Source organism: Sinocyclocheilus anshuiensis, unplaced genomic scaffold, assembly GCF_001515605.1.
Source record: "Sinocyclocheilus anshuiensis isolate Anshui unplaced genomic scaffold, SAMN03320099.WGS_v1.1 scaffold1231, whole genome shotgun sequence".
NCBI classification, from domain to species: Eukaryota; Metazoa; Chordata; class Actinopteri; order Cypriniformes; family Cyprinidae; genus Sinocyclocheilus; species Sinocyclocheilus anshuiensis.
The window spans coordinates 869,786-882,331 of record NW_015536698.1 but is presented as its reverse complement, the minus strand read 5'-3'; the positions used below and the strand labels follow the sequence as shown (position 1 = coordinate 882,331).

The window sequence follows — 12,546 nt, the reverse complement described above, 5'->3', positions numbered from 1 at the left end:
GTAAACATAAAACCATGTCTGCATTTGTGATCGGAGAAATGACAAACAACAAGCGCAACTCTACACTTGCACTTAATCCACAGCGCGAAGTTGATGCATTTCCTCCACGACCAGCACGGATCAGTTCCGCTCTAGGCATGACGAAGCGGATATCGTCCTCTTTTGGAAGGCCAAACAAAGTAGTTTCGCTTTCACAACGAAACACACAGCGTCATCACGACATGGCGACAACAACAATACTACAGTGAGAATAAAAGTTACGCCTTCTTTCTTTGCGTGAACATTTGGGCGGCGTTATGCAAATCTTTCCACATCGTGACGTAGACATGTGGGGGCGTGTTAGAACGAGCCGTTTTAGGTAGGCGTGGTTGACTTAACTTTTATAAAGAATATCTCTTTGGATTTGAGACTTTAGTCTTTGCAACTTTACAGATCTTCTTTATGCACCAAGAGCTTGTAACACTCCAAAGAGAAAGGAAAACTTGAAATCGCGTCATATGACCCCTTTAAAAGATCTTATTTCATTCCATTAAACATGTATACTGTATATCCTGCTTGAGTTTTTAGATCATGCAGGTCTGCTGTTATAATTGAAAAGCAATATAGATTATTAATATTAATATGGTCTTTTCTTCAGTTTATTGTTGACGATTATGTAACAGGGTTGGCTATAGCATATATATTGTGCGTGTAATTGGAGGTGGTTTTCTTAGTGTGTCCACCATCTTTTGGCTGTAGTGAAAGTGGGAGGGGCTTATACCGTGACCTCCCTCCTGCTTCTGCCTTCCTCCAATGGGCAAGAAGTTACCAGAGTGACAGTGACTCTGACGCGGATCGCCCTGAACCAGACCTTGTGCAGGACGACCTAGCGAGTCGCAGATTTCGCTCTGTAACCTCCGTGGCCCCTGTGAACTTTGCGATCCCTTCAAAGCCTCTAGGCCCTAAGGTGGCCTCTATGGTGACCCCAAGTGCTAGGAAGTCATGGCTGACCTTGTCAGATGCCTCACGACTGGCCGTAGTGCCACCCCAGAGATCAAACCAGAGGTCAGAGTTTAGAGAGTGTTTCAAATATAGACCGTGGTGCCCTAATGCTTGTGCTTATGTACATCCAACTGGTCCTAACTACTTTTTGTTCATCTGTTTATTTGTAACTAAATTAGCTTATTAATTTAGAAGATGTGCTTAGTTTTTCCCAAACGGGTGTTCTACTCTAGTGGAGCACATTTGAACGAGTTGTTGCTTGGTGTGATCCTTTGATTTCAAGATTCATGTTGGCACTTAGTGGGTCTTCACTAATTTGCTATGCATTCATCTCATTACTAGAACTACTTGTGGTTTGATGTGGCTGTGCATTCCACTAACTAGCACTAAAAACAAAAAAGCGGTTAACAGTTTTGCATGCATGTTCATGCATATGCTTCTTGGAGATATTTTTGCACTCTTCTCATACGGATGGCTCTGTCTTGGGAAGCAGAGTGTTATCCATTCCCTCTGAAAATGGACGGACAGACTTTGAATTAGCCACTTTGGAGGAGGAGTTTCTTCAGCGAGCCCTAAACAATGGCACGAGTGACTCTGATGAGGACAGAAGATATGCCGATCCTGTGTTGGATGACCTTTACACCCGTCGTGTGCTCGTCTCGGAGCATCAGACCTCCGTCAATGCCGATTCAGACAAGTTCCTGCCCAAATATTGGACACCTGAGGAAGATCTACATGTGAAAAAGATCAGGATAGGGTCCCAGCGCAAACAACGGCTCTGTGTAGTTAATGCTGCTCAATGTGAAAGCACGCACATGATGGAGATTTACCGCTGATTACAGAACCGGCTTTCTGACAAGATGCGCGTTAAATATCGCATGCGATTTATCGTGCAGCCCTAATGTTGGCACTTAGTGGGTCTTCACTAATTTGCTATGCATTCATCTCATTACTAGAACTACTTGTGGTTTGATGTGGCTGTGCATTCCACTAACTAGCACTAAAAACAAAAAAGCGGTTAACAGTTTTGCATGCATGTTCATGCATATGCTTCTTGGAGATATTTTTGCACTCTTCTCATACGGATGGCTCTGTCTTGGGAAGCAGAGTGTTATCCATTCCCTCTGAAAATGGACGGACAGACTTTGAATTAGCCACTTTGGAGGAGGAGTTTCTTCAGCGAGCCCTAAACAATGGCACGAGTGACTCTGATGAGGACAGAAGATATGCCGATCCTGTGTTGGATGACCTTTACACCCGTCGTGTGCTCGTCTCGGAGCATCAGACCTCCGTCAATGCCGATTCAGACAAGTTCCTGCCCAAATATTGGACACCTGAGGAAGATCTACATGTGAAAAAGATCAGGATAGGGTCCCAGCGCAGGCCATGGTATAAGAAGATGCAGGGCTTCAGGTTTGTGTCATAGAGCCAGTTGGAAATCTTGTAAATAGTCCCATTCCTCCCCAGTTCACAATAAAACATATCATAGAAATGAAATGAAATGAAATCTATAAAATATCATAATTGCTGTCACAGAACTTCTCCTATGCTTGTTTTCCAAATAATTTTTTCTTCAAAATGTCCATATTCTACAACCCACATAGAGCCACTGAATCAAAATTGCAACCCCTGTGTAAAAAAACACAACAGGAACCTGCGTTATGAAGTGTATTCCTGACTGTTTTGGATCAGGTTTATCAAATAATAATAAAATAAAGGATTAAATAATATTATTGATTTGTTTGTTTTTTCCCAAACTCGCCACATAACAAAGAAAGGTTACGTATATTAATCATCAGTAGTGCTACATACTTATGTGACTCCCTGTACTTGGTCTTTTCTTTTTCATCTATTTAAAATAGTCTTTTCCCTTTTCCTCTGCTATTGCTTCCTCCTTTTTCTCTGTCTCTCTCTGTCTCTCCTTCCTCTAGCCGAAAGATGTCTGGTTCCTCTGAGGACGACTCTGATTTTGACATCACTCCTTGGCTTGCTGCACCTGCTTCAAACTTTTCACCTGATTCCAAATCCCCCCACACCTTTTGAGACATTCTTACTTTTTTTTTCTTGTGTAGTAGTGCATTGGATAATTAACTCACGCCATATATATATTTGGAGAAGGATATTGTATTCTGATTAAAGGCAGATGTGCAGAATGTTTATATGAAAATGTGTAAAATAGTAAATAATCACCATAATCTTTTAGCTTTGCTTCATTTGCTGAAACATTCATTTTTTTAGTGGGTACAAGCAATTTATACAGCAGATACTATGTATGTTTGCACCAAAACTTTGCTTCCTTTTTAATGGAGCTTAATTTAAGCCTAATGTAGCAGTTGTGGCCATCTTGAGATTGTAACAAATTCTTGATCTGGTAACATGCAACTAAACTCTGAGCCTAATTTCAGTGTTTCCTTTCCCCAGCCTCATTTATTTATAGGTGTGAGATGACTTGGCCCGAGCTGTGTATGATTTTAAAAAAAGGCCTGAGCATATCCACTGTAAGCACAGATAAAGTGCTGGTTTGGAAAGCTGAACTTAAACTCGCAGCTTTAATGGTACAAGACTGAAAAAAAGTCCATGTAGCACATTTACATAGAATAACTGTGAGAACAGCCCCCAAGACTGCATTTGCATTTCTATAAGATCCAAGCAAAATGAAATCTAGAACATTTGTTTTACAGTAGTTTTACAGTAGGCTTTAAGCAAAAGATCTCAATAATGAAATATCTCTTGGGAGTTAGTTGAGCTGATAGTGTTAAAGATGATTTAAATAGTTTTGCTTCACAGTTGTCATGATGATGTAATAAATTCTGTGCACATGACAACTGGAGCTCTTGATGTTGTTCACACAGTGGAATGTTTGTGTCTATCTGATATGTCAAAGTCTGTACTGTAACTTGTACTGGAATGTCAAATTTACTTTTTTTTGGGCCAATAAAAATACCAGCTCAGTTGCACATCATTTGTGTGTATAATTTATATTTATTTGTTATTTTTATTTTAGTTATTATTATTATTATTATTATTATTATTATCATTAGCAGCTTATCTCTAGGCTCTTATTTGCCTTCAAAAATGGTTCATCCTACTTTTGTGTGTGTGTCATGCTAGTCGTGCAGGTTTTGAAAATCATGAGTGTGGGTAAATGAATTTATTATTATTTTTTTAATAATATATGAATATTATTTGTGTGCACTTCTTTTTAAGTGATCATCCATGGGCAGAAACAAAAATTCTATTCATTTACTATAAATATAATTTTACAATCAAATATTTTCATGGTTTCCCAGATTTCCCATGAGACACTCTCGGTACACAGGGTGAGTTCAGCAATTTTTGACATTGCTTCAGTGTCATCTTGCAATAGCAAACGCCTGATACCTTTTGCATTTGTGGCTTCATTACGTGGGCTGCTTCTATATGAATGTGTGCATTTTTAAGCCTTTGTCCCTCAAGTAAATTATAAAATCAACCATCACACAATATTTTACAAAGTGCTACATGCTATATAGCAGTGCCTTGCATGTTGTGTCTCCTGCAAAAATCTTTGTTTTACGGCATAAACTGTAATGCATACACTTGTTATATTGTAATATTATACTATTATTTTTCCATCATTGTGTGGAGTTTCTGCTGGTTTATCTATCTATTTACTTGATGCTAATGTCTTTATGACACAGCTTTTACAGGGACAGGGTACAGTTCAGGTCTTAACCTCTAGATGTCAGTGTAACACAATTAAACTTCTGTTTTTTGAATGGAGATTATCATTTAAATGAGCATGTCCATCTCCGCTCAACAGAAGCAAATCTATGGGTGACATCACACTGGAGCCCATTCCACAGGAATCTAACAACTGCTCCAGCTTTGACCCGCTGGGGTCACGCCATGTTCACCTGAGGTCTGTTGGAGAGGTGACCCTTGAACCCTCAGCCATACAGAGGGTTCAGCGGGAACAATTACAAAGCATCCGGGACAGAATAAAGGAAAGTGAAGCCAAGTGGCACGAAGTAAGTGATGCTTATTTGCATAGCACTTTTCACATCATGGTGGTGGAACTGCTTATCACACAGACTATAATGAAGAAAAAAGTGTTGATTAAAAAGGGATGGTTCACCCCAAAAAAGGCAATTGTCACATTTACTTACCCTCATGTTGTTTCAAACCTGGATGTGTTTCTTTCCTTTGTGGAACACAAAAGAAGATCTTTTAAAGAATATTGGTAACCAAACAACTGTTTGGACAAAAAAAAAACTATATATTGTATATTGTTAGTATATTTCTCAAAATATCTTCTATGTTCCACAGAAGAAAGTCAGTGAAACCGGTTGGTTATGGTGAGTAAATGAGTAAAAGTATTTATTTTGGCTGTTTTTGGAGCCTAGGGTTGTCCCAGGAAAATTATGAAAATTAATTTCTCAGGACATCTGATTCTGGCAACATTTCTCCTAGATGTTGCTATTTCTGAGTTGGCACTGTGGGGGTCCTCAGTGAGCCAAATAATAACAGAAATGTTTTGTTTTGGACTGGCCTTGGAGATTTTTTATTTTTTTTAAGGTCATTCACACATCACACTGATGTTACTGTCAGACAGTTTTTTTTTGGTTTTTTTCCCTGGTATTTCTTCATTTATCACTCCCATTTTCTCCTCTGTCAAAATTAATTTCTCAGGACATCTGATTCTGGCAACATTTCTCCTAGATGTTGCTATTTCTGAGTTGGCACTGTGGGGGTCCTCAGTGAGCCAAATAATAACAGAAATGTTTTGTTTTGGACTGGCCTTGGAGATTTTTTATTTTTTTTAAGGTCATTCACACATCACACTGATGTTACTGTCAGACCGTTTTTTTTTTGGTTTTTTTTCCTGGTATTTCTTAATTTATCACTCCCATTTTCTCCTCTGTCATTGCAGGATCTGAACAGGTGGAAGAGCCAGCGGCGTAGTGCAAACTTTGACCTCCACAGGAAGCGTGAGGAGAGGGAGCAGATTAAACTTATTACCAATGGGGGAGGGACCAGTGCCATCAGGACTGCACAGCTCACCGGGGTGCCAGAGGAGAGGTAATATATACTGTAATATATCTTACTTGCACAATAATACATTTTCTCTTTGTTTTAGTACATTTTTTAAAGGAATAGTCCAACCACAAATTAACATTCTGTTATTATTTATTTCACTTCCTATTATTTCAAACCCAAATGACTGACAAAGTGGGGAATTCAGCAGAATATCTGCGCTTCTGTCTTCTACACAATAAAAGTGAATGGGGATCATGGGCTGTCAAGCTCCAAAAAGAAGAAAAAAAACTGTTACAGCAAGCACTAGCCAAATATTTGAATGTTGAAAAGGAATCTCATTGGCTGCTGATGCAAAAGGAAACCAATCACCTGCGCCATGTGAATGATGATGTAATTATAGATTGAGTTAGAACCTATCGGCCTGCGCCATCTAGAGTTTCATGACATAACTTTGTATTACTTATGACTACTTTGACTATATTCAGTGTCCTCTGGAAAAAAAAATACAGTAGCTTTGTGTAAAGAACAGATAAAAGTTATTTACTGAAATTGTTGACTGACAGCAGTGGTAGCCATTTACTTTCATTGTATGGATTTTTTTCTAAATAACGCCTTTTCTGTTTATGCAAGAAAGTAAGTTATGTGGGTTTTAGAAGACATTATGCCGATTAATAATATGCTGATTAATAATGAAAGAACTTTTTATTTTGTCTCAAATATTGCTTAAACGCAGATTCTCTAAGAATGAATTGCACCCACTAAAAGCTCTGTTTTTTGCATGTGCTACAGTACATGCTGGTTTAGATCCAGATTTGCTAAAGATCAATCAAACATGCCCATAAAATTATTAGTGCTGATGGCAATTTCCACCTGGGTAAAATTGATGCAGACGTACATATAAATGGAATAATATGGTCTCCTTTAAATGAAAATCATATTCCTGTTCAAAGAATTGCGATAATGGTGCAATGTAAATTACGAAGAAAACAAATGCGCCGCAACTGTTTAGTGAATTCCATTAGTTGACGTCACTTGACAATAAGGTTATGTTTGTTAACATTAGTTTATGTGTTGGGTATCATGTTCTGGCCCTGAACAGTGCTTCTACAGAGTTTATTAAGTTTGGTAAATGTTAATTTCTACATTTACAGTTTTAAGATTTCAAGGTAATTTAAAACTACTTAATTATGAATGAACTTGATTTAACAATAGTATATTTATACATTACCATCAGCCTAGATTAAAGGTGTATTAACCTTTTCCCCCACCAGTATTTAAAAAAAAAAAGTTGCCAGTCGCCACCTGCAATTTTGATCTTCTAAAATATTTCATGGCCCCCAGGATACTTTGTTGTATGTATATTTGAACATGCAATATGTCAAAAGAAGGAACAGAGCCTCTGCTTAAAAAAATAAATACAACAACAACAAAAAAAAATCAACATTTGAATGTGGGTAAGTTAAATAAAAAAAAAAAAAGCAACATTTTGAACAAAAAGCCGAGAAAATCTTGTTTTTATCAAAGATGGATGGTATTAAGAACTTTGTTCGTAACATACAGTAGATGGAGTAGATTGATTCCATCACCACCCCCTAATGCCCCGTTCACACTACAAGCGACACGCAACAGCCGAGCGACACAATCCCATTCATTTCAATGGAGAGCTGGCGATTTCCGGTGACACGAGCGACAGCGGCCATTGGCGACCGGATGGGGCGTGTCCAGCGACGCGACAAAGTTCAGAATCCTTCAACTTTATGCAAATGAAGAGCGACTTTCGGGAGCGACAGCCAATAGGAAAGAAGACGGTAGAGCTCATGTGATCGTTCTCCTCTCAGTGCCGTAGATAAACATACACAATGGAAGAAAGTAGGCTCTGTTTCTCATTCATTTTTGTTTGTGTGTACGGATTTAATTTAGATTTAGATTATATTTAGTCTTTTGCCTCCAAAATGTTTGTACTTGGCGGCAAGAAACCTGATTCGCTGTCAAGGCAACCAGTATTGAGAACGCCCACTACATGCAGTGACAAAAGTCGCTGCTAGTGTGAACGGGGCTTAAGCTTGCACAGTCCTGTACCACTTCCTGGGTCGACATTTTATTCGATAACTTTAAAGGCAGTTTTGAATAATATGCTGTTTAATGTTTGATGATCACCTGCTTACATACGCGATAGATTTTTCTGCTGCTTCTTCACTGTGTTTTGATCCAGAGGTTTAGTACTCTTTCAGAAGATGTGTAATAGCGCCCCCTACAGTATAATAGGGAAAACACAGAAATCTGGAAAAATCTGTCAAGCATTGCTGTTCTCTGTCTACTTTAAGTACCAATACCACAGTGGTGTTAGATGCTGCATTGTCATCTACTGACATGGATCAGCATGCTCGTTTTTTGGAAATTACACTGATACTAGTGGGTTTTAGAGAGCAGTCTATGCAATAATTAATTACTTTTCCAGTCCAAAAGCAAAAAAAAAATACCTTAAGCACTACTCAAGATTTTCTCAATCAAATCTTTCCACTTTTTAACTTTATTGGTATTTCTTTCTTCTTGCGTCAGACCTTTTCCATACAGAGATGGATTTTACCCTCGTCTCAGTTGGTAAACAATAAGTATGTTCCGTTGTCTAATTTTCGCTTTTCATAGCAAGGAACTACACTACAGTTCTAGCATATCTATATAATTAAGACACTTTTTACAGAAAACTATTAGTACAGTCTTCATCTCAGTAAGTGTAAAGCATGCATATGACACTGTTTATTTCTTAATGTGTACCATACTACTGAATGCACCTTTAACAATGAAGAAAAGTAGGCTATATTTATAAATCAACATCCACCTAAGATTAATAAATACTCTAAAAGATTTAGTTCATAATACCTAATGCATTAACTGATGATATCAAATTGAATGTTACTCTAAAGTGTTACCACTTGGTGTTCACTTGTGGATAATAGAGACATTTGATAGTTACACCTGTCCTCTAAGCCCTCTCCACCCCCTACTTCTCTTCCCACCCTTTAGTGCACAGGTGACCACTAATAGCCATGTGCTTTCTAGTGGAGTCCTGCCCTGGGATCAGATCAGGCATTCAGTCCAGTTTCCATTTCACTCTCTTCCAGCTCCAAAATGCCTGGACCCATGAGTGATGCGGGCTCCAGTGTCAGCAGTACTGGGTGGTCCACCACCTTGGCTTCACCCCTCACAAACGGGACATCTCCTGCTCTGACCAAAGGCACTGGTGCAGAGACGACTGACTCAGCTGGTGAATTCTTCACCCCTCCAGCAGCTGTTGTCTCTGAACCGAGTTCACTGACCAGCCTGGCTACCAGGGATCCAGAACCCTATGAGCAGCAGGGTCCAGACTTCAGCCACCGCACAATCCTCCTGGAGAGCTTTTATGCAGGGGGAGCACGCATATCTGCCACTCTACCCAGAGGTTTCAGAAGGTCAGAAGGTTCCTCACGCCTCTCCACGGGTGTCACACCACGTCCATTTGGAACCAAACCCTCCAAAGTGTCCTCACTGCCAAGAGCATATTCCGTAAGTGGCCATTATTAGTCTTACACAATATAGATCATGTTCTTTCATCCAGGAAAAAAAAAATCTCACAGTGGAGGCTTTTGATTCTGATTAATGGTATTTTTTGCTATATCTGTCTATTTCACATGGTATTTAGTATCTCATTGTCTGATTCATAATGCAGCAACTACAATACTTTCTCTGTGATGTTCTCTTTTGTTTCTGTTTTTATAGAGTGTAGTTTTCTTTTTCTTTGTACTCTGAATATTCCACTCCAACAGGACCATGATCTTATAATAAAACTGCTTATTCCATGCCTAAAAGCAGGAATCACCAAACTCGGTCCTGGAGGGCCGGTGTCCTGCAGAATTTAGCTCCAACTTCAGCTAGCCTCAACACACATGTACTGGAAGTTTCAAGTATACCTAGTAAGACATTGATTAGCTGCTTCAGGTGTGTTTGATTTAGGGTTAGAGCTAAACTCTGCAGGACACCGGCCCTCCAGGACCGAGTTTGGTGACCCCTGCTTAAAAGGTTTGACCTTGGACTTATATAAAGGCTCAGTTTATATAAGGATGGGCAAAAGTACCTGAGTACTTGAAAGTGACAGCAATGATCAATCATGAAATCAATCACACGTTTTAAAAAGTGTTATTTTCTTTTTTCTGATTGGTTATGCCGCCATTTTGCATTTTACCTTGAGGTCTGATTGGTTATTGTTGAGACAGCATGCCTCTAGACCAGAGAACTAAAGTGAATGCGCGCAGTGATACCTGGAAAGTATGCTTTTTTTTTTTCTTAATATTTATATATTTGCTTTGAAATGGCTTAAATGGGTGGTTTTATTTTCAATTAGAAGACATTGTCACCCAAACAGCCATTATAGCTATTTGACTTATTTTGACTGAAACGTACTGGTTCAAACGGTTTCAAATGATTGAATATATAATGTCAATTTTAAACATATTGCCCAACAACATTTATTTTCAGTGGCTCTTACAGTATTCTTTCAGACCTGAGTGCTGACCTACACTAATTGTTTGTTTCTAAATAGTTCTTAAACACACTTGATAAAGGAGTGAGGGATGAGGAAGAGAGTGATAGTTGGTGTGGTGTTCTGTGTGTGAAGTTTAGTGTTACTCCTCATCATCTGATCATCTAGCGGCTGGCTTATGAATAATGGATAAAGCCACTACTACTGCACTCCGGGTGCTTAATGAAACCCAAGCTGTGACTTTGTTGTGTGTGTATGTGTGTGTGCTCTTTTCCATGACGAGCTTCTCAACCTTGCATGGTCACACTTGGTGTTTGGTCACTTTGTCTCGAACAAAAGCAATTATGTATTCTCTGTGTCAGTAACTGTATTGTATGTTGTTTTTGATTTGTTTTTTTTATAAGAATGTGCCTATCAATTTGAATTGAAGATTAAAGTCCAAAAGAAATGACACCTGAAGGTAGTTTCAGAGGTGGAGCAGGTTATTTGTGTTTTTGTTTTAGCAAGTGCATATATGAAGACCAGGAAAGGGATAAAATAAAATGGAAAAAAAAATTATAAATACAAAAATAAAATAATGTGGTCATTTTCTATTGAGGCCAATAATCCATTTTTTTCATTGCTCTTTAATACACATTCCTAAATTGGTATTCTCTTTATAATGCTCTTCTTTTCACAAGGGGAAAACCTATGTCTAAACCAGCAGTCTGAGTCTCAATATCAAGTAGAATTTGGCACTGCCATTGCTGAAGTGGTTGCAGAAGGAAGTAACCACTTTTATGTATTTGCTTTTATCTTTTGGTTTCTACAGATGGATGACTCTCATAAAAGCCTGATCAGTGGAAACGGAGATAATTCAATCATCCCCTCTTTCCTCAGCGGTCAAGGAAAGGTCAAAGCCTCTGTTGACACGGTCCACTCTCGTTCAAGCACTCATCCAATCAACCCTAAGAAGGAAGAAGAAGAGAGAAGAGATGGACGGTCATCAGCACCTCCCATTAACTGTTTTGTCACTGAAGTGACAATGGCTGCCTCTAATATTCAAACAAAATCTCCTGTTGTTGCCGAAATCAGGGACATTAAGGTAGATTGCTTGACAATCTGAATCAATTAAATCAAATCGTGACATCCAGGATATCCTTAACCTACCTAAAAAATATATATTTATATTTATATATATTTATATTTATATATTATTTATTCATTTATTTTATTTTTTTCTTTGCTTGAGTTGTACTGACTAGAGCAGATTTCTCGCCTCACTAGCTGCTGCCTGTCTGTCAGGAAGCTGTTGATCCACTGACAGACGGAGGTGGGCACGAAGAGCTGAGTTAGTTTGGGCAGGATGAGGTTTGGGATGATAAATATGATAGATGTGCAATATATGGATGTTTCTACCATACAGAATCTCCATTTAGGGGAATAGGGTGCATTGGTGCAACTTGGTGGTGTGGTGTGTTTATGGATGAATGGAGGTGTGTACAGTAGACAAGAACAGTGTATTTAGGAACTCGAGTTAAAAAAAAAAAAGCTTAATATCCTAAAAGTTTTCATAATATGCTGCTTTGGGAAATCATGATGAAGGGTGCTCTTTATGTACTTGTCGAGTTTGTGGATGTTTATTGTGTATCACACTGTGTCCTTGAAAGTTATTTTCAGTTTCTTTCATTTTTAAGAACGCTTTTTAAGGAGTGTTTTTGTGCATGTATCGCCAAGTATGCTTCTGTTCACCCACACTGTGTCATTCTCAGGATTCTGGAGTGAGATTGAGATGAATGATTTATAGAGAACAGCGAAGGTGTTTCTTACTGTGCATTAGTCTGATTGGTTAAACTGAAGACGTCTTGTGGGGAGTCTGGTCCTGAGCTTAGGATATATCTTCGTGAATGAGAGGAGCTTGAGCATTCATCTGTGACCGGTGCGCTTATAAAAGCAGGTCAGGGCAGCCATGCATGCAGTAACTATAGCTTAAAGCACATCTCTGGTATATGTGACCCTGGACCACAAAACCAGTCATAAGGGTCAATTTC

At 38.8% G+C, this 12,546-nt stretch overlaps 1 protein-coding gene across 1 annotated transcript in view; it reads left to right on the top strand.

Annotated features, from left to right (window-relative positions):
• LOC107655077 (LIM domain only protein 7-like) overlaps positions 1-12,546 on the top strand; it is a 41,827-nt gene that overhangs the window by 9,700 nt on the left and 19,581 nt on the right. Inside the window, exons 9-15 of the mRNA XM_016442490.1 lie at positions 739-1,044; positions 2,089-2,394; positions 4,784-4,991; positions 5,894-6,042; positions 9,123-9,543; positions 11,328-11,600; positions 12,206-12,276. Coding sequence (XP_016297976.1) covers positions 739-1,044; positions 2,089-2,394; positions 4,784-4,991; positions 5,894-6,042; positions 9,123-9,543; positions 11,328-11,600; positions 12,206-12,276 — 1,734 coding nt within the window. The remainder of the gene's footprint in view (positions 1-738; positions 1,045-2,088; positions 2,395-4,783; positions 4,992-5,893; positions 6,043-9,122; positions 9,544-11,327; positions 11,601-12,205; positions 12,277-12,546) is intronic.